The sequence below is a fragment of the Monodelphis domestica genome, chromosome 6 (genome assembly GCF_027887165.1).
Source record: "Monodelphis domestica isolate mMonDom1 chromosome 6, mMonDom1.pri, whole genome shotgun sequence".
In the NCBI taxonomy this organism is placed as follows: domain Eukaryota; kingdom Metazoa; phylum Chordata; class Mammalia; order Didelphimorphia; family Didelphidae; genus Monodelphis; species Monodelphis domestica.
The window spans coordinates 6,873,563-6,895,818 of record NC_077232.1 but is presented as its reverse complement, the minus strand read 5'-3'; the positions used below and the strand labels follow the sequence as shown (position 1 = coordinate 6,895,818).

The 22,256-nt window shown below is 57.1% G+C and overlaps 1 protein-coding gene across 1 annotated transcript; it reads left to right on the top strand.

Moving 5' to 3' along the window:
- Nucleotides 1-21,909, top strand: ACTN3 (actinin alpha 3). The gene is made up of 21 exons (XM_001364904.4): nt 1-136; nt 4,034-4,148; nt 6,527-6,646; nt 6,730-6,816; nt 6,902-6,989; nt 7,180-7,258; nt 7,345-7,426; nt 9,173-9,258; nt 11,190-11,282; nt 11,885-12,115; nt 12,190-12,337; nt 13,421-13,571; nt 14,490-14,598; nt 15,409-15,549; nt 15,952-16,134; nt 16,791-16,925; nt 17,504-17,683; nt 20,336-20,482; nt 20,661-20,726; nt 21,323-21,481; nt 21,571-21,909. Exons 1-21 carry the CDS (start codon nt 2-4, stop codon nt 21,727-21,729), a joined length of 2,694 nt encoding a protein of 897 aa, XP_001364941.1. The 5' UTR covers nt 1; the 3' UTR covers nt 21,730-21,909.
- Nucleotides 21,910-22,256: the final 347 nt, after the last annotated feature.

The following is a 22,256-nucleotide window of genomic DNA, read 5'->3' as shown; positions in this document are numbered from 1 at the left end:
CATGATGATGGTGCTGCAGCCCGATGGCCTGGGCGAGGGCCAGGGTCCCTACGGGGGCGGGGAGTACATGGAACAGGAGGAAGACTGGGACCGGGACCTGCTCCTGGATCCTGCCTGGGAGAAGCAACAGCGGAAGGTGAGGGAAACAGGCGCAGGGACTGGGGCTCCTGCCTCCGGGTTCTTGTGAGAGAGAGAGAATGGGGGGCCTGCGAATGGGGAGCGTTCAGGGAAACGTCTGTCCTCTCAAAAGGGCATTCACAAGCCCTCCCTCGAACCTGCCTTCCCCTCCTACAGGCAGGCACCAGGGTTTATTCTTCCAGGGGTTTGCTTCTGCCTCCCATTACTGGTGGAAAAACCTGATCTGGGGGTCTGAGGAGGGGGGAGTAGAGCAGTTGGGGGATGCCCCCTCCCTCCTAGCAGCTAAATATATCCTTCAGCCTCACCCTTGAAGGTCTCTGATTCTGAAATCCGGCCCCCACCGGACTGGGGGATGGAGGAGAGGAAGTGCTCCCTCCCCAAGCGGCGGTGCCCACCGGGATCTCCTGGCCAGGGACAGCCACAGAGGACCAGGCATACCCTAGAACACAGAACATGGGCCGGCAGAGCTGCAGGGCTCCTTAGACCTAGAATGTGCGGTGGGAGAGAGAGCTGAGCCCCCCAGGGACACCCCTTTAGTCCAGACCCTCCTTCTGCGGGTGGGGAGACAAGGCAGGGAGACGTGTTCCAGGTCTCATGCGTGGGCAGGCAGGGCTGGGGCTAAAACCCAGATCCCCGACCTGGGAATGAAGGCGGCTTCCCAGCATTTTTCTTGCCCCAATCTCAATCTCATCCAGGGCACCCCCCCCTTTCCAACCCTCAGGCCTCCCTATTCAGGGCTGGGTTGGGCTGGCCTGGGGGGGGGGCATCAGGTTGCCCAGAAGTAGAAACTGAGGGGGAGGGGATGCCTGGGTCCCCTTACCAGTAACCTGACCCTCTGGCCAGATGGACACTTTCTGCTGAAGCAGCGACTTGGGGGAGCCTAAAGCAGGGGGGTGGCGGTCACTGCAGAATCTTGACCTTTTAGGGTAGTTTATTGGGTGCTCCTAACCCCACCCTTGAGTCAAACGTGGTCCAAAACAGCCTGAAGTTTTTTGGGGGGGGTTCCCCGATTCCAGATTTTCCCTCAAGGAGTTTCCCGGGAAGTGACTGGGTCAGGGTCATCTATACTCCCTCGAAGCCCCCAAGTGGATTCTAGGGCATGGGCCAAAGGTGGGTGAGGGGCACCGGGCAGAGGGCAGGGTTAGCCCCTGACAAACGTTGTTCTGTCCCAGAATCCCCTCCTCCCTTCATTCATCCCTGTCTCTGGGGGTTCCCCTCAAAGGCAAGACCTGCCCAGGCATGTACATCATTGCGCTTGGCTGCCTGGAGCCAGTTTAGCATCTCTGTATTTGATACTCCGCAATTCCTCAAGCCAGCAGATTCCGCCCGGGTTCCTCTAATCCCTGTAAATCAGGATTAGCCGGCGGCCTCCAGGACCGCCCCGCCCCCGCTGCTGACCCCGCCCCCGCCCCGCCCCCCGCTTAGTTCTCCGGTCTCTTCGGTGAACAAGCTCCCTCCATTCTCCTGCGACCTCGCTTTCTCCAGAAAGCCCCGATGGTTGGCCCTGGCCCACTCCCTCCACGCCTCTGACCCCGGTCCTGAAGGAGGAAGCGGCTCGTGCCCCGTCCCTTCTCGCCTTCCGAGTTCTTGCAGCTGCCGCGGATGGACCACTCTGTCTCCTCCCCAGGCGGCCCCGTTCCTCCGCCCGCTCGTCTCCCCCCTTCCCCCCGCCCTCCGGCCCTACAGCCTGGGACTCCCGGCTTTGACTCGGGCTCCAGATGCAAATGAGCCATTGGCCAATAAGAGAGGCAGCTCTGGGGCGGTGGGAGGAGCCCTCCCGCCCTCCCCAATCGCTCAGCCCTGCGGGCAGTCCGAGGCTACACGCAGCAGGTGCTATTTGATTGACGGGTGGATTGGCTCGTAGACCCGCCTCTCGGATCGCGCTAGCTGCCCCCGCCTGCCTCCTCCGCGCCCATTCACAGCCTGGGAGCGGACGTGGAGACATGGACGCCCGCCGCAGCAAGGCGATCCTTTGACGCCTCCCTAAAGGAGTCCGTCATCCCCGGCCCACTGCCGCTGGGCCAACCCCCGGCCCCGCTCCGTGGAGAGTCCGCCGTCGCCCTTTCCTGAGAGGAGGCTTTTACCTGGAACCCTTCTCTACTCCCGGCGCCCCTCGCTGTCGGCAGCCCTTCTCCCCGCCTCTATGCCAGCCTCGGACCGCCCCGCGAGGCTCTTCTCCCCCCCAAGGCCACCCCCCCAGACCTTGTCCCTTTCCGTCTCCTTCCCTGCTGCTCGCAAACAGGCTCACAACTCCCGGATCCTTTTTTTAACGCTTCCCTTCGGTCTTAGAACCAGCTTTGGGCACGGAAGGCTAGACGACCGGGGTCACCCAGCTAGGACGAGTCTCGGGTCGGTTTTGGACCCAGGACCTCCCATTTCCGGGCCTGGCTCTCCAGGCACGGCGCCCCCCAGCTGCCCCCATCGCTCCAGTCCTTTTGTCCCCGGATGTATTGTTCCCTGACACTATAGAACTCTCCGCTCGTCCCTTTCTCAGCCAGACTCGGGTGGTTCGGTGACTGGAGAGCCAGGCCTAGAGATGGTCCAGTCTGACCTCAGACACCTCCTTGCTTGGGAGGCCTGCCAGTCTCTGAGCCTTTGTCTTTGGGGCTTGGACTCAGGGGCCGCCAAGTCCCTTCTAACTCTGGAGCTTCCATCCCGGGACCCCGGATCTGCTGTCTCCAGCCCCAGCCTTCTCCTGAGCCTGCCATTGGGGGACTCTCCCTCCCCTAGTTCCTGTCCTGACTTCTTGCCTGCATCCCCTCCTCCTTTCAGGACTTTCTTTCCAAATGGATGGCTGTCGAGCTCAAATGCAGCATTTCAGAACTAAATCAGCATCTTAGCTCCCAGGTCCGCCCTTTCCCCAAACTTGCCACTTGTTTCAGGGCAGGTTGGCAGGTCCGCAGCAGCCCTCCACGGCCCCCTTTCCTTCACCCCGTATACCTAAGCAGCCATCTTGCTGTGTAATATCCCTCCCCTGCTTCCCCCTTGCACTGTCACCCACCACCTCATCATCACCTCACTGCACTAGCTTCCTGGTGGGTCTCCCTGTCTCACGCCTCTTTCCTTTCCCATCCATCTTCTAACAGCTGCCAAAGGGATTTCCTTCAAATATAGTTCTGATCGTCCCTCCCCTACTCCATAAACTCCAGTGGCCCCCTGGTGCCCCACATAACTTCCTCAGTGGGGCATTTCAAAGCCCTCCACAAGCTGCCTTTCCAGCCTGATTGTTCTATCTATTATAGACTATATGCCATATATAATAATTATAACAACATTAGAGGTTATTCTATCTCTCTTTCACTGACTTTCTTGATGTCCTCTCCCATCTCCATGCCTTTGCATTGGCTGTGCCCCATGTCTAAAATACTTTGTCCTCACCTCTTCCTTTTGGAATTCCTGGTCTCCCTTCAAGGCTCAGCTCGAGCCTCTCCTTCTCCAGGGCTGATAGTTTGGAATATATTGGTATGTCTATTCATTTCTTTTTTTGTGAATGTTCTTCTCCTTGAGGTCAGGACCCGATTCTCTTTCTCGTGGCTCCAAAAGCCAGCTCGGGGCCTGGCCCATAGTAAGGTCTTCAGGAATGCTCCGTGATTAGTTGGGTCAGAGTCCCGGCTGTGCCCCTCCTGACATGAGCGATGCCCAACTGGAAGGGACTTTAGTCACACGAGGGCCAAAGAGGCTCATTGGCTTCCTCCAGGTCACCCAGGTGGTTTGTGGGAGTGAGACTCTAGACCCAGATCCTCTGCTGATGTGGGATTAGGGGTGAATCATTTCTGGTCTCTGAGCCTCAGTTTCCCCATCTGTCCAGCTTGGGGGGCCAACACTCACACAAATACTTCCAAGGGCTGTTGGAAGGTCCCAGGGTTTACCTCTGCCTTCTGCCCTCCCTTCCCAGACCTTCACAGCCTGGTGTAACTCTCACCTGCGCAAAGCTGGGACCCAGATTGAGAACATCGAAGAAGACTTCCGCAATGGCCTTAAACTCATGCTACTCCTGGAGGTCATATCAGGTGAGGAGGGGCAGGGACCAAGGAGGCTTGATGTTCCCGGATCCAGCAAGAGGCAGAGGAGCTGAGGCTGGGCTCTGCGATGGCAGGTGCGGAAGAAGTCACCCTGGAGATGGAGGTGGCCTGGGGCCAGGGCTGCCCAGCTCCTTGGGGGCTTGGTGGGGGGAGCTAGCTGGCCCCTGGAGGGAGTGGGCCCCCCATTTCAGTTCCCCTGGGGAGATGCCTCCCAGTCCCTGTCCCCTTGGCTTGTTAGGCTGCCCTGGGTGACTTCTGTCCGTTTCGAGGAGATGGCTTGGAGTCAGGAAAACAAGCTTAAATCCTGCCTCTGACTTGTACTGGCTGGGTGAGCCTGAGCCACATCAAGGAACCTCCAGTGGCGCCAGGCCACTCTCAGTTCCAGAACAGTCACTGATCTGCACAAGTAGAGGCAATTTCCACACTGGGAGCTCCCCACAAGGAACAGCAAATCATAGCTCTGTGACTTCTGGATTCCTTCCCAAAAATACAAAGGAAAAGAGTAATTTTCTTTTTTCCACTTGGACATTTTCAAACCTGCCATAGATATTGATGTGGCGTCTATTTTTATATTTCATGTTATTCAATTAATGAGTATTCACCTTCTCTCTCTCCTGCGTCTCCCCTCCTCCTATTACATCCCCTCCCTCATAACAAACATGCATATAAAACAGAAGCATTTCCTGCAGTGGCCTTGTTCAGTTGTTTTCAGTCATGTCTGATGCCATTTAGGGTTTTCTTGACAGAGATACTGGAGTGGTTTGCTTTTTCCTTCTCCGGTGCATTTTACAGATGAATAAACTGAGGCAAAGAAGGTTAAATGACTTGCCAAACTCACACAGCTAGGAAGTAACTGAGGCCAGATTTGAATCCAGGATCTCCTGTCTCTAAGCCTAGCATTCTATCCACTGAGCTGCCCTAGCTTCCTGCATTGCCCATGACCAAAAAAAATATGCCTCCATCTGTTCTGTATCTAGAGGTGGGTAGCATGAATATGTCATGAGTCCTTTGGAACTGCGGTGGGACAGAGTTGATCAAAGTGCTTAAGTCTTTCAGAGATGATTATCTTCATCATATTGTCGTTACTCCTAATTATTCTCCTCATTCTGATCATTTCTCTCTACATCAATTCATACGAGTATTCCCAGGTTTCTCTGAAACCACTCCCTTAATCACTTTTTTTCTTCCATCCTTCCTTTCCTTCTTTCCTTCTTTCTTTCTTTCTTTCTTTCTTTCTTTCTTTCTTTCTTTCTTTCTTTCTTTCTTTCTTTCTTTCTTTCTTTCTTTCTTTCCTTTCTTTCTTTCTTTCTCTCTTTCCTTTCTTTCTCTCTTTCTTTTCTTTCTTTCTTTCTTTCTTTCTTTCTTTCTTTCTTTCTTTCTTTCTTTCTTTCTTTCTTTCTTTCTTTCTTTCTTTCTTTCTTTCTTTCTTTCTTTTTTCTTTCTTCCTTCCTTCCTTCCTTCCTTCCTTCCTACATCCTTCCTTCCTTCCTTCCTTCCTTCCTTCCTTCCTTCCTTCCTTTTTTTCTTTCTTTTTCTTCCTTCCTTCCTTTCTTTATTCCCTTCCCTTATTTACTTTTTTTATTATTTCCCTTGAAATTCTTGACTTTTTGTTCCTCTGGGTGCATCTCATGGTTCTTTCTCTCCTGCTTTAGTAGTTCAATCATCAGCACAACAAGTAAGTAAATTCATCTGGTAGCATCGTCATTTTTCTCTACTGGCTCAGACTTCCCATGAGCAATGGATGTTCCTGGATTATTTAGTTCCATCCAGTGTTTTGTAATTGTGTTCATAGACTTCCTGCGTGTGTCTTGGCAGGTAGACTCCCATGTATGCAATCTACTCTCTAGTTGCTTATGTGACCCCCTTTGCCTTTGAAAAGCGGTCTGGCATGAGAGATGGAGAGCTGCCTCTTCCAGCCTCACCTTTGGCATGTCCCGCCTGACCAGGGCTATCCAACCCCAGTGGACGTGGTGCCGCTACACCCGAGGGACGTTATTTTTATTTTATTGTGTCTTCATTGATTTTGTCAAACAGTTCCCAGTGATTTTAGTCTGGTTCCGGCGGGCCACCTGTTTGACCCCTCTGCTCTAAGGCTTTACATTGCAGAGAGGACACTGGCCGCTTTCCTTGCCTGGGGAGTACACTGGCCGCTTTCCTTGCCTGGGGAGTTCCTGAGGCCAGCGATCTCTACCCCCTCCCCCCACTTGATTGTAAACTTCCTGAGGGCGGGCACCGGCTTTGGCTTTCATCCCTAGATCTCTAGCGCCGAGCGCACAGTAGGCGCTTCATGATATTTCTGAACCAAAGAACTGAAAAGATGGCGGCTGTGGCCGGCCGATTGATCTTTGATCCCTCCCACATCCCAGGGGAGAGGCTGCCCAGGCCGGATAAAGGCAAGATGCGCTTCCACAAGATCGCCAACGTCAACAAGGCCCTGGACTTCATCGCCAGCAAAGGGGTCAAGCTGGTGTCCATCGGGGCGGAAGGTGAGGCGCAGGGCGGGGGGAGGAGAGGATGCCGAGGACGCTCGGTCTCCATCTGCCTCTCACCGGCCTGACCCTCCCCACAGAGATCGTGGACGGGAACCTCAAGATGACGCTGGGGATGATCTGGACCATCATCCTGCGCTTTGCCATCCAGGACATCTCCGTGGAGGGTGAGCCGCGGGCGAGCGGGATCCTGGCCGGGCGCGCCGGTCCCCTGGGCCCTCACGCACCTCCCTGTGCTCTGCCTCCTCCCAGAGACCTCTGCCAAGGAGGGCCTGCTGCTGTGGTGCCAGCGGAAGACGGCGCCCTACCGCAACGTGAACGTGCAGAACTTCCACACCAGGTGCCTGGCGCCCCGGAGCGCCCGGGAGGGAGGGAGGCTGCGGAGGCTCTCGACGTCGGCTCTGTCCCTTCAGAGGAGCCCAGAAGGGCCTTTCCCCACATCGGGCCCAGGGGGCTCCCGGGGGGCTCAGAGCTCGAGGCCCCCCAGCCTTAGTGGGGAGGGGGCTCGAGCCTCCGCCTTCTCTCCCCAGCTGGAAGGACGGCCTGGCCCTCTGTGCACTCATCCACCGTCACCGCCCCGACCTCATCGATTACGCCAAGCTCCGGAAGGTGAGGCTCCCCCTGGGGCGCCCCCCGGCTTTCCTGGACCCTCTTGTCCCTCCCTGACCCGGCCCGGGCCGTCCCTCTCCTCCCAGGACGACCCCATTGGCAACCTGAACACCGCCTTCGAGGTCGCCGAGAAGTACCTGGACATCCCCAAGATGCTGGATGCAGAAGGTAGGAGGGACGCTGAGCCAGGGGTCAGTTAGGCGATTGAGGAACGTGGCAGCCCCTGCGGGTGGGCCCTGGGAGGGCGACAGGAAATAAGCCCCGAGCCGCCCCGCCCCGTGACAGCAGAGCCAGTGGACCAGGGACAGGCGCGGCCTCCGCTCTGCTTTCCCCTTTGTCTTTGGGGTGGTGCGATGAAGAAAGGGCTGACTCTGCAGGCCAGGGCTTGAGTTCAAGTCCTGGCCTCTCCTGCCTCCCCCAGGGCCATAGCCGGGCTTCCAGGGGCCCCCCTATTCTATTACGACTTCCATGGCCCGACTGGTCACCCCACCTCACCCCCTTCTCAGGGGATTCTCAAACCCAATGAAGAGCCTCTGACAATTAAACAAAAAATAAGCCCTCCCCTTCCCCTTAGAATCAATACTCTGTACTGGCTCCAAGCAGAAGAGTGGTCAGGGCTGGACAATGTGGGTCAAGTGACTTGCTCAGGGTCACACAGCTAGGAAGTGTCTGAGGCCAGATTTGAATCCAGGACCTCCCACCTCTGAGCCTGGCTCTCCATACACTGAGTCACCCAGCTGCCCCTTTCTGACCCTTTTTAGAAGCACAAACAGAAATCTTAACCATAAACTAAAAACATCCAAAAGAGCACGAGCAGTGACCGGGCCACATCTTCCCTGTCCTAGGACGGTAGGGACTTTCTAGCCCAACCTCCTTGTTTTACAACTAAGGAAAATGAGATCTAGACAACTTAAGTGACTTGCCTAAGGTCACACCATTTGTAAAGGGAGGAAACAGGATTTGAACCCAGAGCCTTTGATTCAAGACCAGCACTTTCTTCACTGTACCATGCCATATGGCCCCTCAAAGACAAAGGGGGAAACAGGATGAAGGCGAGTCATTTTGGCAGACTTTTCTGGCCCCCCGTATTTATCTGCTGCATCACCGAGCCTCAGTTTCCTCTTTTGTAAAGTGGGAGGTGCATTAGGATCTCCGAGAGTCCTCCCAGAGGGATCGCTGTGGGGGGAGGGGCCAGGAGGAAGCAGGAGCCTGGCTTCTGGAGTGGAGAAAGCTGCTGTCCCAGGGCCAGTGAGCTCTGGCCGCCCCTGAGATGGGCTCCAAGGAAGCCTGGAGATTCCCCCCCCCCCAGGCTGCAGCTCCAGAGCCAGAGGCGACCTCACAGCCTGGCCAGCATCACCCCCTTGCTTACACCAAAGGGGAGACTGAGGTCCAGGGAGGTAACGATTTGCTGGGGGTCCCTCCAGGGTGTGGCCGCAGGCAGAACTGGAACCCGGATCCTTCGACTCCAGGCACAGGGCCTTTGCACCATACCCTGATGACTCCCGAGGTGGCGAGGGATGGTGCCGGGGAAGAGAGGGAGACAGACAGACAGAGCCAGAGAGGGAGACAGACAGACAGACAGAGCCAGAGAGGGAGACAGACAGACAGACAGACAGAGCCAGAGAGGGAGACAGACAGACAGAGCCAGAGAGGGAGACAGACAGAGCCAGAGAGGGAGACAGACAGACAGACAGAGCCAGAGAGGGAGACAGACAGACAGACAGAGCCAGAGAGGGAGAGAGACAGACAGACAGACGGAGGGAGAGACCGAGAGGGACCCTCGTCTGTGCCAAGGGCCAGCCTCCCTCTGGGGGGGGGGAAGAGGAGCTATGAAGGGGAACGAGGCCTCGGGGAAGGGCCAGGCTTCCAGCCTCTGCTTACAGCTGATGCCCCTCCTCTTGGCTGCACCCCCAGACATCGTGAACACCCCCAAGCCCGACGAGAAGGCCGTCATGACCTACGTGTCCTGCTTCTACCATGCCTTTGCAGGGGCCGAGCAGGTGAGGGGGCCGGGACGGGCTGCTGGGGGTCAGGGATGGAGGTGGGAGACGAAGGGGCTGGAGGCCATTTGGAGCTGCGGGGAGGCAGGGACGGCCGGAGTGGGGAAGCCGCTAGGTCAGGTCTGAGCCCCAGTAAGCCACTAGGTCATCGTTCTGAGCCTCGGTAAGCCGCTAGGTCAGGTCTGAGCCCTGGTAAGCCGCTACGTCAGGTCTGAGCCCTGGTAAGCCGCTGGGTCAGGTCTGAGCCCCGGTAAGCCGCTACGTCAGGTCTGAGCCCCGGTAAGCCGCTACGTCAGGTCTGAGCCCCGGTAAGCCGCTGGGTCAGGTCTGAGCCCCGGTAAGCCGCTGGGTCAGGTCTTCTGAGCCTCGGTAAGCCGCTGGGTCAGGTCTGAGCCCCGGTAAGCCGCTACGTCAGGTCTGAGCCCTGGTAAGCCGCTGGGTCAGGTCTTCTGAGCCTCGGTAAGCCGCTAGGTCAGGTCTGAGCCCCGATAAGCCGCTAGGTCAGGTCTGAGCCCCGGTAAGCCGCTGGGTCAGGTCTGAGCCTCGGTAAGCCGCTGGGTCAGGTCTGAGCCTCGGTAAGCCGCTGGGTCAGGTCTGAGCCTCGGTAAGCCGCTACGTCAGGTCTGAGCCTCGGTAAGCCGCTACGTCAGGTCTGAGCCTCGGTAAGCCGCTGGGTCAGGTCTGAGCCTCGGTAAGCCGCTGGGTCAGGTCTGAGCCTCGGTAAGCCGCTACGTCAGGTCTGAGCCTCGGTAAGCCGCTACGTCAGGTCTGAGCCTCGGTAAGCCGCTACGTCAGGTCTGAGCCTCGGTAAGCCGCTACGTCAGGTCTGAGCCTCGGTAAGCCGCTACGTCAGGTCTGAGCCTCGGTAAGCCGCTACGTCAGGTCTGAGCCTCGGTAAGCCGCTACGTCAGGTCTGAGCCTCGGTAAGCCGCTGGGTCAGGTCTGAGCCTCGGTAAGCCGCTACGTCAGGTCTGAGCCTCGGTAAGCCGCTACATCAAGTCTGAGCCTCGGTAAGCCGCTGGGTCAGGTCTGAGCCTCGGTAAGCCGCTAGGTCAGGTCTGAGCCTCGCTTTCCCCTCCGTCCAAGGGGGACGACAGACCTTTCCCCGCCTGCCCCACGAGCCTGTCGGGAGGTGGCACTTTGGGGAGTGGTAGATCCTGCCTGAAGGGTCAGTAAAGGCTGGAATCGGTGCCACCTGGACCTTGGGATGCGGAGCAGGACGCGATAGCCGGCCTTCACAGGCCAGCCCTGAGAGGGGACCAGGCTGGAGGCAGTCACAGCCCCGTGCGGGGGCCGAGGAGACAAGGACGTCTCTAGGCCTCTTTCCTCGGTGTCCAGTCTGGAGGCCTGGGTTCAAGTCTAACTCCCTGAGTGACTCCGGGCGGGGCTTCTCCTCTTGCTGGGCCTCCATGTGCCCTTCTAGAGCCAGGGAGTCGCGGGTCTGCTATGGGGTGGGGCCACTCCGCTCCCCTTCTTGTTCCTGACCGAGGACTACCTGCCAGCCAGCCGTGGGCTCTTGTCCCTGGGAAGGATAAGCACGGAAGGCCTGGTGGTCCCCGGGAAATCCCCTCAGAGGAGGGCCCGGTGGTGGGAGATTTAGCTCAAGCATCCTTGATCCTGGCTGCCTCCAGTTTCTCTTCTGAGAGTCCTGCTCCAGCCCTCCCTTCCAGGACTTGGGTTCGAGGGAGGGAGCTCCCTTGAAGCCCCCAGGGGTGCAGAGACTGGAAGGCCAGCCCCCCAGATCTCAAAGTGTCCTGACCGACTATCCCCCCAAGTTCCCAGGCAGGTCCCTTCCTTGCTCAGGGGTCCCCGTAACACGGCGGGTTGGACTCCCGGCCTGGGAGGGCTTCCCAGAGGAGGCGTCGAATCTTTCTGTCCTGTGCGTGATGGGAAAGCTAAGGCAGCCTCCATTCCTGGCCTTCCCTCCACAGGCCGAGACGGCGGCCAACAGGATCTGCAAGGTGCTGGCGGTGAACCAGGAGAATGAAAAGCTGATGGAGGAGTACGAGAAGCTAGCCAGCGAGGTGGGTGCCCCATGGGCTCGGGCTCGGCTCCCCATCCTCCTCGGCCAGGCCATTGGCTGGTCTGGCTTCCCCCGATGCCTCTGACCCCTCCCGGCCACTCGCCGCTGCCCCCCCCCCCCGGGAGCAGCCGGGCCAGAGGACGACGGGACGAGAGCCCAGGCTTTGGCTCAGGGCTCTGGGCCGCTGCGAAGAGAAGGGAATGCGTGCTCCGGGCCTAGGAGGAACGGGAGGGCTGGCGAGGCAGGCGGAGACCCTTTCCGGGAAGGGGAGCCCTGGCAGGCTTCACGGAAGAGGCGGCCCAGGAAGGAAGGGCGGGAGGTCAGCGACTCGGGTGATGGCCCGACACAGGCTCAGCCATGTGCCCGGCCAAGGCAGGGAGGCCCCAGCTGGACGGAACACAGAGAACAAGCATGAGGGGGGGAGCGAGGACAGGCAGGGCCAAGGCTCTGGCCTGGACGGACCAGAGAGGGCCAGGACAAGAGGGAGGCCCCCCCGCTCTCTGCGGCACCCCCGCCGGCCTCTCATCGCCAGGAGTGCATCCAGGCCGAGGTGGTGGGCGAGGGGCGACCAGGCGCCTTCCTTGTCCTGCCCTCCCTGGTCAGCTGCTAGAGTGGATCCGCCGCACTGTGCCATGGCTGGAGAACCGCACCGGCGAGCCCAGCATGAGCGCCATGCAGCGGAAGCTGGAGGACTTCCGGGAGTACCGCCGGCTGCACAAGCCGCCCCGCGTGCAGGAGAAGTGCCAGCTGGAGATCAACTTCAACACCCTGCAGACCAAGCTCCGGCTCAGCCACCGGCCGGCCTTCATGCCCTCTGAGGGCAAGCTGGTTTCGGTGAGCTCCGGGTGGGCCTCCGAGGGTGGGCCGCAGGGGGGGGGCAGAGCGCTGAGCCCCCTGTCCCCCCTCAGGACATTGCCAACGCCTGGCGAGGCCTGGAGCAGGCCGAGAAGGGCTACGAGGACTGGCTGCTGGCCGAGATCAGGCGGCTGCAGCGCCTCCAGCACCTGGCCGAGAAGTTCCAGCAGAAGGCGTCCCTGCACGAGAGCTGGACCCGGGGTAAGGCCTGGCCCAGGGCGCCCAGAGCCCGCGGGGGGCACCGAGATGTCTGATGCCTCAGCTGTGTGAGGTGGACACACGCACGGTCGCCCCCATTTCACAGATAACAAAACTGAGGCTCAGAAGCTTGTCTGACTTTTTCATAGTCCCCAGTTAGGAGGTGGCAGGATTCATACCCAGGCCTTCCCAGGGCTCCTAAGTCCAGCTTTCCTTGCACGTCCCAGGGCGGCTCCTCATCGTCCTCTTCATTCAATAAAGATGGGAGTCGCTGCCCAGCTCTGCTTCCCTCCCAGCACCAGGATTCCTCAGGGCTGGGCTGTGGGGGTGACGTGGCCTGCCCAGGGTCACCCAGCCGGGCAGTGTCCGAGGCCAGAGTGGAGGCCAGGAGCTCCCATCTCTGGGCCTGGCTCTAACCACAGAGCCCCCCGGCTTCCCCCCACCATCACTCTAAAGCCTCCGTCCATGGAGGGAGGTCCAAGGAGGAGCAGGTCTGTTCCACTCTGGCCAGGTTACGTGGCCCCATTCTAGGCGCCACTGATCGGCTCGAGGGTGTCCACAGGAGGACAGCCAGGACGGGGAAGGCCCAGGTCCAGTGGAAGGAGGGTGGGTTGTGCCGGCTGCTGCAAGCCTCTGAAGAACGAGGGTCCCCCAGGGCAGCCCCCCAAGCTGGGGCAGGAAAAGCGTCCATAGCAGGAGAGCCGTCCCAGAGTGGAAGGGGCTGCCGGGGCCTCCATCTCTGGAGGCTTCCGCAGAGGCCCCTCCTGAGCATCTGCAATGGGGCTCCCTCTCTGGGTTTGGCTGCCCACCGGCGTCCTCCCAGCTCTGCACTCTGTGATTGCGTTTGAGCCCAAGGAAAGCATCCCCTTGTCCGGGTGTCGGTGGGAAGGGGAGAGCCCCCGAACAGGGGTCGGGTGGCCTGGCAGGGTCCTGCCTTGGCCACTGGCCCAGCTTGAGGGCTCAGGCGAGCCATCGCTTCACCGTGCTGGGCTCTGCAAAATGGCACCAGTGGACTCTGGGTCTCCCAAGGCCCTCCAGCCCTCCAGCTTGTCTGGCCCTGCAGGCCATCCGCTTCTCCCTCCCCAGGAAAGGAAGACATGCTGAGCCACCGGGACTATGAGTCGGCCTCCCTGCAGGAGGTCCGGGCGCTGCTGCGGAGGCACGAGGCCTTCGAGAGTGACCTGGCCGCCCACCAAGACAGGGTGGAGCAGATTGCTGCCATAGCGCAAGAGCTCAAGTACGTCCGGGATGCCCCATCTCTCCCCGCCCTTCCTGCCTCTCCCCTCCCACTCCCGCCTCGCCCCTTCTGGCCTCCATCGCTCACCCACGCCCCCTCCCCACCCTCCATTCCTCCTACGGGGGCCCTCACCGGCACTCACCCTGGAGCCCTCCCTTGTAGCTGTGGGGGAGAATGGGATCCCCCGGAGCCCTCGTGGTGAAGTGACAGCAAAGGGGCTTTAACGACCTACTATGTGCCAGGCACTGTTCTTGCCAGTAGGTGTATGTCAGGTAGTGCATAGTAAGCACCCACTATGTGCCTGGCATGGTGCCAAGCCCTGAGGATACAATGGCAGGAAAAAACAGCCCCGGGAGACAATGTGCAAACAACTAGGGACAAAGGAGCTATCATAGACACCAAGACTGGGGTGACCAGCCTGGAGAGAGGAGGTTCTGGGTTGAAATATGGACTCAGATACTTCCTAGATAGGTGACCCTGGATGAGTCACTTGACTCCCCTTGCCCAGCCCTTACTCCTCTTCTGATTTGGAAGCAATAGATAGTCGTGACCCTAAGATGGAAGGATAGGGTTTAAAAAGACGGGCACTAAGACTATGGAGGCCTGGGAGTCTTCTAGTAGGAGAGCCGGGCCCCAGGGCCATCCAGCCCCAACTTCTCATTGTGCAGAAGAAGGTAAGGGGCAGAGCCAGGTCTCTTTGCCTCACTGCAGTTCTCTTTCCATGCCGCCCCCATGGCCCAGCTGGAGTCCTGCGCCAGAGCTGGGGGGGGGGGTCATGCCAGGCAGTACGGAAGCCCTAAGTAGCTGCAGAAACTGGGTGTCCCGAGTCCAAGGCCAGTGGAGGTGAGGTGGGAGCTCAGGTCTGGAGACAGGGCCAGCCTGGGCCTGGAGAGTCAGTGGGCGTCCTGCCCCTTTCAGCGAACTGGATTACCATGACGCAGCCTCTGTGAACAGCCGCTGCCAGGCCATCTGTGACCAGTGGGACTCCCTGGGGACTCTGACTCAGAAAAGGAGGGATGCTTTGGAGGTGATGATGGGAAGGGCTGGTGGTGGGCAGCTTTGGGATATGGACCATGGTTGGGGGGCAAATAGGTGGCTCCATGGATAGAGAGATGGGCCTGGAGACGGGAGGTCCTGGGTGGAAATATGGCCTCGGTTGGGTGATGCTGGACGAGTCACTTAACCCTCATTGCCAAGCCCTTAAAGCTCCTCTGCTTGGAATCAACAGAGGGATAGGAAGAACGAGGGAGAGAAAGAGGGGGGGAGCCAGAGAGAGAGAGAGGGAGGGAGGGAGGGAGAGAGAGAGAGAGAGAGAGAGAGAGAGAGAGAGAGAGAGAGAGAGAGAGAAGGAGGGAGGGAGGTAGAGACAGAGAGAGGAAGAAAGAAAGAAAGAAAAGAAAGAAAGAAAGAAAGAAAGAAAGAAAGAAAGAAAGAAAGAAAGAAAGAAAGAAAGAAAGAAAGAAAGAAAGAAAGCAGGAAGGAAGGAAGGAAAGAAAGAAAGAGAAAGGAAAGAAAGAAAGAAAGAAAGAAAGAAAGAAAGAAAGAAAGAAAGAAAGAAAGAAAGAAAGAAAGAAAGAAAGAAAGAAAGAAAGAAAGAAAGAAAGAAAGAAAGAGAAAAGAAAGAAAGAAAGAAAGAAAGAAAGAAAGAAAGAAAGAAAGAAAGAAAGAAAGAAAGAAAGAAAGAAAGAAAGAAAGAAAGAGGGAGACAGCGAGGGAGGGAGGGAGGATGGAAGGAAGGAAGGAAGAAAGGAAGAAAGAGGAAGGAGAGGGGAAAGTTGGGGAGAGCAGGGCAGGCCAAATCCTCCTGGCACCCCTTCTTCTGCCCCCTCCTTCCCAGAGGATGGAGAAGCTCCTAGAAACCATAGACCAGCTGCAGTTGGAGTTTGCCAGACGAGCGGCCCCTTTCAACAACTGGCTGGATGGGGCAGTGGAGGACCTGCAGGACGTGTGGCTGGTGCACTCAGTGGAGGAGACCCAGGTGGGCCATCCAGCTCCAGGAGGAGTCTCTCCCCAGCTGGGTCCCCGAGGTTGAGGTCGTGGAATGCAAAGGGAGAGGCCCCGCCCTCTTCCTCTTTCCACCAATGAGCCATCACAGCCTTGGTTGCTCTCCAATCATTGGCTGCCCTGGGACCAATGGCCTCCCAGCTGCTCATTCCCCGGTGCTATAAGAAAGTGGTCCAGCTGGGCGAAGAACTCTTGGGCGGCTTTCCCAAAGACCTCGGGCTCCTGCTGCTGGCCGGCTCTCTGCACGTCTGTTGCGCTGGCCATCCGCTTAGGGAGGGTCTCAGTGGGGGGGCCCCCTTAGGAAGCAGAGCTCCTGCCCGTGGCTGGCGGGAAAGGAGGAGGTTTCCCAGCCGGTCCTCTTCCTGCCGTTCCCCAGAGCCTCATCACCGCTCACGAGCAGTTCAAGGCCACTCTCCCCGAGGCTGACCGCGAGCGGGGCGCCATCCTGGGCATTCAGGGGGAGATCCAGAAGATCTGCCAGACCTACGGGCTGCGCCTGAGCAGCTCCAACCCTTACATCAGCCTCACGCCCCAGGACATCACCAGCAAGTGGGAGATGGTGAGTCAGCGCCACCCGGTGGGTGCCGGCCTCTCCCGCCCCAACCCTTCTCACCTCTCACCTGTCTCTTCCACGCTTTCAAAAGGAAGTTTCACTGAATGGGGCCTTTCTGCCCTTTGCACCACACTTTAGGGAACATTTTGAGGCAGGGATTACGAGTCCTCATCGAGCAGATGGGTAAACTGAGGCTCACAGGTCCTGGGCCTCTCCTGGCTAGTTCAGTACCCGTCTTACTTCTCCCCTTGCCTCCCCAGCACAGCCCTCAGTGGGCCTACAGAGGGACCATTTGGGTCTTTATAGCTCCAATAGCACATAGTAGGTGATTAATAGCGCTTGTTGGTTGATTGACAGAGTAATTGAAGGTGAGCAGAGCAGGCAGCCCCAGCCAGAACCCCCAGAATGCTCCTCCCCTGACCCTGGGCTTCTGCCATCAGTCAGGAAACATCAATGGAGGGGTGCATTATGGGAGGCCACAGGACAGCAAAAAGCCAGACCCGTGGTCCTGCCCTCAGAACGTGGAGATGGCATGTACAAAGGCCAGGCAGCTGGGGGCCTGGGAGAGGCTTCTGGCCTTAGATGTCCACCCTCTCTGCCAGTGTGGCCAGCCCACTCCCCCATACCCCTAACCGCCTGATCCCAGCCTCCTGATTGCCCAGGTGCGGAAGCTGGTGCCCAGCCGTGACCAGACCCTGCAAGAGGAGCTCGCCCGGCAGCAGGCCAATGAGAGGCTGCGCAGACAGTTCGCGGCTCAGGCCAATGCTATCGGCCCTTGGATTCAGGGAAAAGTAGAGGTGTGAAGAGTTGGGGACAAGGGCCAGCCGTGCAGGGCGGAGGCAGGCTCCATCCTGGCCTGTCTTTGGCCCACCCCCTTGGATCCCCCAAAGGGCAGGCTTCCTCCCTGAGGAGGAGGGACCTGGGCCCGGGGATGCAGCAGGGAATGGGTGGGGGTGCTGGTGAAAATCCAATTGCATGGGAAGACTCAGGCCTCTTCAGAGAAAGACCTCCCTCAGGTCTGGAAAACTGAGTCCCAGAACAGCCCTCCGAGGCAAAGACCTAGAAGGGGGACAGGGTCAGGCTGTTCCTGGGATGTGGAAAAGACTAGCGATCCCGCCTGGGCAAGCAAGCCCTTCCTTCTGGATTCTGGCACTCCACAAAGGTTTGGTGCAGGGATCCAGCATGGAGGGCGCTGATCACTGTCCCCTGAGATCAGGCAAAGGCAGGGAAAAGCAATGGATGGGGAGCACAGTGGTGGAGGCATTGGCCTGGGAAGAAGCGCGTCCCCCCAAAACTGGCGTGTGAAATCAAAGCTCTAGTTGCCCCATCCTAGTTATAGATCTGGCTAGGGCGACGCTGTCTTTGACCCCTGCAGGAAGTTGGACGCCTGGCTGTGGGGCTGGCTGGCTCCTTAGAAGAACAGATGGCAGGACTGAGGCAGCAGGAACAAAACATCATTAACTATAAGAGCAACGTGGACCGGCTTGAGGGTGACCACCAGCTGCTGCAGGAGAGCCTGGTGTTTGATAACAAGCACACCGTGTACAGCATGGAGGTTGGTGGGGGCCCAGACAGAGGGGGGACCCCTGCCAGAAGGGGACTCTGTGGAGGATTTTTCATTTAGTCCTTTTTCAGGCTTGTCCAGCTTTTTGTGGCCCCATTTGGGGTTTTCTTGGCAGAAGCATTGGAGCAGTTTGCCATTTCCTTCTCCAGCTCACTTTACAGATGAGGAAAGTGAGGCAGACAGGGTTAAGTGTCTTGCTTAGGGCCACACAGCTAGGAAGTGTCTCAGGTCTTCCTGACTCCAGGCCTAACATTCTATTCACTGCGCCAACTACCTGGTGTGGGAGTGGGGGTGGGGTGGAGGGTACTAAAACGGAGAGGCCTGGGTAGATACCAGTGAAAACATCATTTTTTACTAAAGCTTTTAGTGTCAAACAGCATTAAGGAAATACCGTGGCTAAACACAAAGCTTTAGAAAAACTCTCTTGAATGAAGTTTGGATGTCTTGTTTTCTTACATGATGATAATGTCCCAAATATGCACCCCCCATAGCACTCACCCATGTAACAAAAACCGCCAAACAAAACTGACCACTGAAGTGCCCCCGTATGACAGCATATGCAGCATTCAGCTCCCATAGACCTCCACCTTCAAGTGGGAAGAGGGATCCAGGATCCTGCCTTCTGGGACCAAGACAGTACTGGCCTTTAATCCGAGCTTGGCTCCCCTTAGAACACTCTTATTTATACCTCAGCGGTCCTCATGGCCTCCCAGTTGGCTTCCTGAGCTCTGGGATTCTCTGCCCTCCTCACTTGTAGAGCTCCTTATGGTCTAGCCCCATTCCAGTCCATCTACATGTCCAGTCCACAGGCACTGACTCTGTAGCTTTTAGAACAGAAGTGCTTCAGGGATTCCTCATGAGGGATGGTTTGCTGCCACAAGCACATGGCACCAGTGGGACCCTTTCTGGGCTGTTGTTGAGCTACTTAGACAAACCTAGATCTCTGAGGCAAAGGCTAAGAACAGTTGGGTGACTTCTCAAGCCTGGAGAGTGGGGAATGTCAGGGCCAGGAGAGAGTTTATAACAGGGGATATGAGAGCTGAAAGTGGAGTTATAACATCAAGGCAGTTCTCTTTGATAACTTCTTGTAATATAATGTCTAGGCTTTTTTTTTGGTCATGACTCTTCAGCAGGTAAAATTCTTAAATTGTCCCTCCTAGATCTATTTTCCAGGTCAGTTGTTTTTCAATGAGCTATTTCATATTTTCTTCTATTTTTTTTCATTCTTTTGATTTTGTTTTGTTTCTTGATGTCTCATGAAGTCATTAGCTTTTATTTGCCCCATTCTAATTTTTAAAGATTGAATTTCTTCTATGACCTTTTGATCCTCCCTTTCCATTGAATTCATTCTACTTTTCATGGCACTCTTTTCTTCATTAGATTTTTGTGCCTTATTTCCAGTTGACCAATTTTGTTTTTTTAACTGTGATTTTCTTTATTACTTTCATTTCTTGTCCCCATTTTTCGTCAACCTGTCTTATCTGATTTTTTCAGTTACTTTTTTGAGTTCTTCCAGAGCTTGAGACCAATTCCTTTTTTTTTTTTAAGATTTGCAAGTGGTGGCCTGAATTTCCCCATTACCTACTGCTTCTATGCTTTTCTCTTTGCTGCCATAGAAATGTTCAAGGGTTAAATGTTCCTTTTGCTGTTTGCTCATTTTACTAGCTTTTTTTTTTTTTGGCCTGTGGACTTGGAATTCTGAAAGCTGCTTGCTCATTCTGTCTCCTCTGCTGGCTTATAGGGTTCTATGACCCTCTGTGAGCTATTTTGTCCAGGGACTATGACTTTGTATAGCAGTGCAAGCTTGAAAGGGCCCAGTGCTCTGGATTTCCGGGCTTCACTATGGACTGGTGCCAGGGTTTGTTTTGGTTTTGGGTTTTTTTTGCTGCTCTTTTGTTGGTGTAGCCCTCGTCCTAGAGTCCTAAAGTTAGCTTGAACTCAGTAGTAGAATCTGGTGTGGTAGGTGACAGGGTGGTCAGCCAGCACTCCTCTGTGTGCAGTTTTGCTTCCGGTTCCCCCTTGTCCCAAGAAAATATACTCTCTGCCTACCTTTCAAGTTGTGTTCAACAGGAGAGCCCCCACGCTCTGCCTTGCTGTTGGTTTTTGACTCCTGTCATTTTGAGGTGCTTTTAAAAGATTGGCTTGGAAGGATTGCCAGAGAGGTTTTGGCTTTTGTAGTGACTAAGCCGCCGTCTAGGCTCTGCTCCCCTGGGAAGGAAGGGCTTAGAAGGAAGAGCTTGGAAGAGACCTTGGAACAGATGTCAGAGCTGGGAAGAGCTTAGAACAGGGAATGATAGATCTTGGAGAGGGCCTAGAACCTAGGATGTCAGGGCTGGGAAGGGGCTTAGAACATAGAATGTCAGGGCTGGGACGGGGACGTAGGACATGTAATGTCAGGGCTGGGAGGGCCTCCAATTATATCTTTGAACCCCCTTATTTTATCAATAAGGAAACTGAGTCCCAGAGAAAGAAATTGGCTTGTCCAAGAGGAGGAAATATCAGGTGGCCCATCACAATTTGAATCCAGATCCCTGGCCTCCAGGATCTCAGAGCTGGAAGGGCCTGGTATCATCTCCTCTTCCATTCCACCTTGGTTGCTGCAGTCCAAGGTGTCTTCAGCTTCCCTTCCTGTCCTCCCTCCAGCATATCCGTGTGGGCTGGGAGCAGTTGCTCACCTCCATTGCCAGGACCATCAATGAGGTAGAAAACCAGGTGCTGACCCGGGATGCCAAAGGCCTGAGTCAAGAACAGCTCAATGAGTTCCGGGCCTCCTTCAACCACTTTGATCGGGTGAGAGCCGTGTCCCCACTGGAGCTGAGGGAAGGGTGGATGGGCAGGCTGCCTGGTAGGCTCATGAGGCCTAGGAGCAGGAGAGGTCACTGCTCTGGCCTGGCCAGCGAGGGGACAATGATGGGCGGGAAGGGAAGCGGACAGGTTCCAGGCCTGATGTGGTCCCTGCCAATCACAGAAACGGAACGGCATGATGGAGCCTGATGATTTCCGAGCCTGTCTCATCTCCATGGGCTACGACTTGGTGAGCACCTCCCCAGGTCTTGCACGTCTTCTTGTTCCTCCACACCCAGCTCTGCTGATCCTCCTGGGGAAACCCATATGGAGGCTTGGCCCCAGCCTGGCCTCCTCTTGCCGACACCTGTCAGAGGCAGTCCTGAGGTCCAGGCCCTGAAAGCCCCCCTTGAATGCTTCTAGAACAGAGCACAAACTTGTTTCTTTCACCTTCACAAGCTGACTTCCAAGGCCTGGCAGTATGGCTCTCCTTCCCGTCCTGCCCATTCCCTCCTCCCTGCACACGAGTCCATCTCCCATCTCCAAGCCTTTGCAAACAAAGGCTGTGTCCCTAGCCCTGGAATGGGCAGCATCCTCAGCCTGCCTCCCATTACTCTGTCCGTGTGCTTCTCACCCAGGACAGAGAAAGGGCCCCTTGAGGGCAGGAACGCTGTCATCGTTGTATCTTCACTGCCCAGCCCGGGGCCTGGTAAAATTAGGGTTTTTTGACCCTTACCTTCCATCTTAGACTCAATACTATGTATAGATTCCAAAGTAGAAGAGCTAGTGACTCGCCCAAGGTCATACAGCTGGGCTGTATTTGAACCCAGGGTTTTGCCTCTGCAGGGAGAAGTAGAGTTTGCTCGCATCATGACAATGGTGGACCCCAACGCAGCTGGGGTCGTCACCTTCCAGGCCTTCATTGACTTCATGACCCGGGAGACGGCCGAGACGGACACGGCAGAGCAGGTTGTGGCCTCCTTCAAGATCTTGGCTGGAGACAAGGTAAGTTGTGGGGGATGGGGTGTAGGGCTGGCCCTTCCCCCACAGGGGCTCCCCGACTTTGGTCTGAGCGGTCCAACTTCCTCCCGCAGAACTACATCACAGGAGAGGAGCTGCGGCGGGAGCTACCACCAGAGCAGGCCGAGTACTGCATCCGCCGGATGGCCCCCTACACCGGGCCGGGGGCGCCCTCAGGGGCTCTGGACTACGTAGCCTTCTCCAGCGCCCTCTATGGAGAAAGCGACCTCTGACCCCCAGCCCCTTCCTCAGAACCCCCATGCAGGGTCACATGACCCTCCCCTTTCTCAGGCAGCACCCAAGTTGTGACTCCCTGACCCCCTCCCCCCGATTCTCCCAGGAACCCCCTTTGCTCCCTTTCCCCTCCCAAGGCCCTGGTTGTACTCAATAAAGCTCTGTTTGGCTGGCTGGGATCCCGTCTCTACCCCAGGAGGGGGGTTGGAAGCTCCGTGGGGCCGGGCTTTTGGGGGCCCCTGAGGAGACCCGAGTGAGGTTCAGGGACATCATGGAGGCTCTAAGGAAACAGCCCCCGCTTGGTGCCCTTCCATGGCCTGGGGGAGCACAAGGGGCCGAGGGCAAGGGTCTGCCCCGTGCTGGGAAGGGAAGCTGGGACTTGGGGCGGCGCGGAGAGGAGGCAACGAGAACAGGGAGGAAGACACAGGATGGGGCCAAGCCAGGAAGGCCTTGAAATGCTGGATGGGGTGCCCGGGGCTGCCGGGGGGCAGGCAGAGGCCCGAGACTGAACTGGGAACCCTTCTGC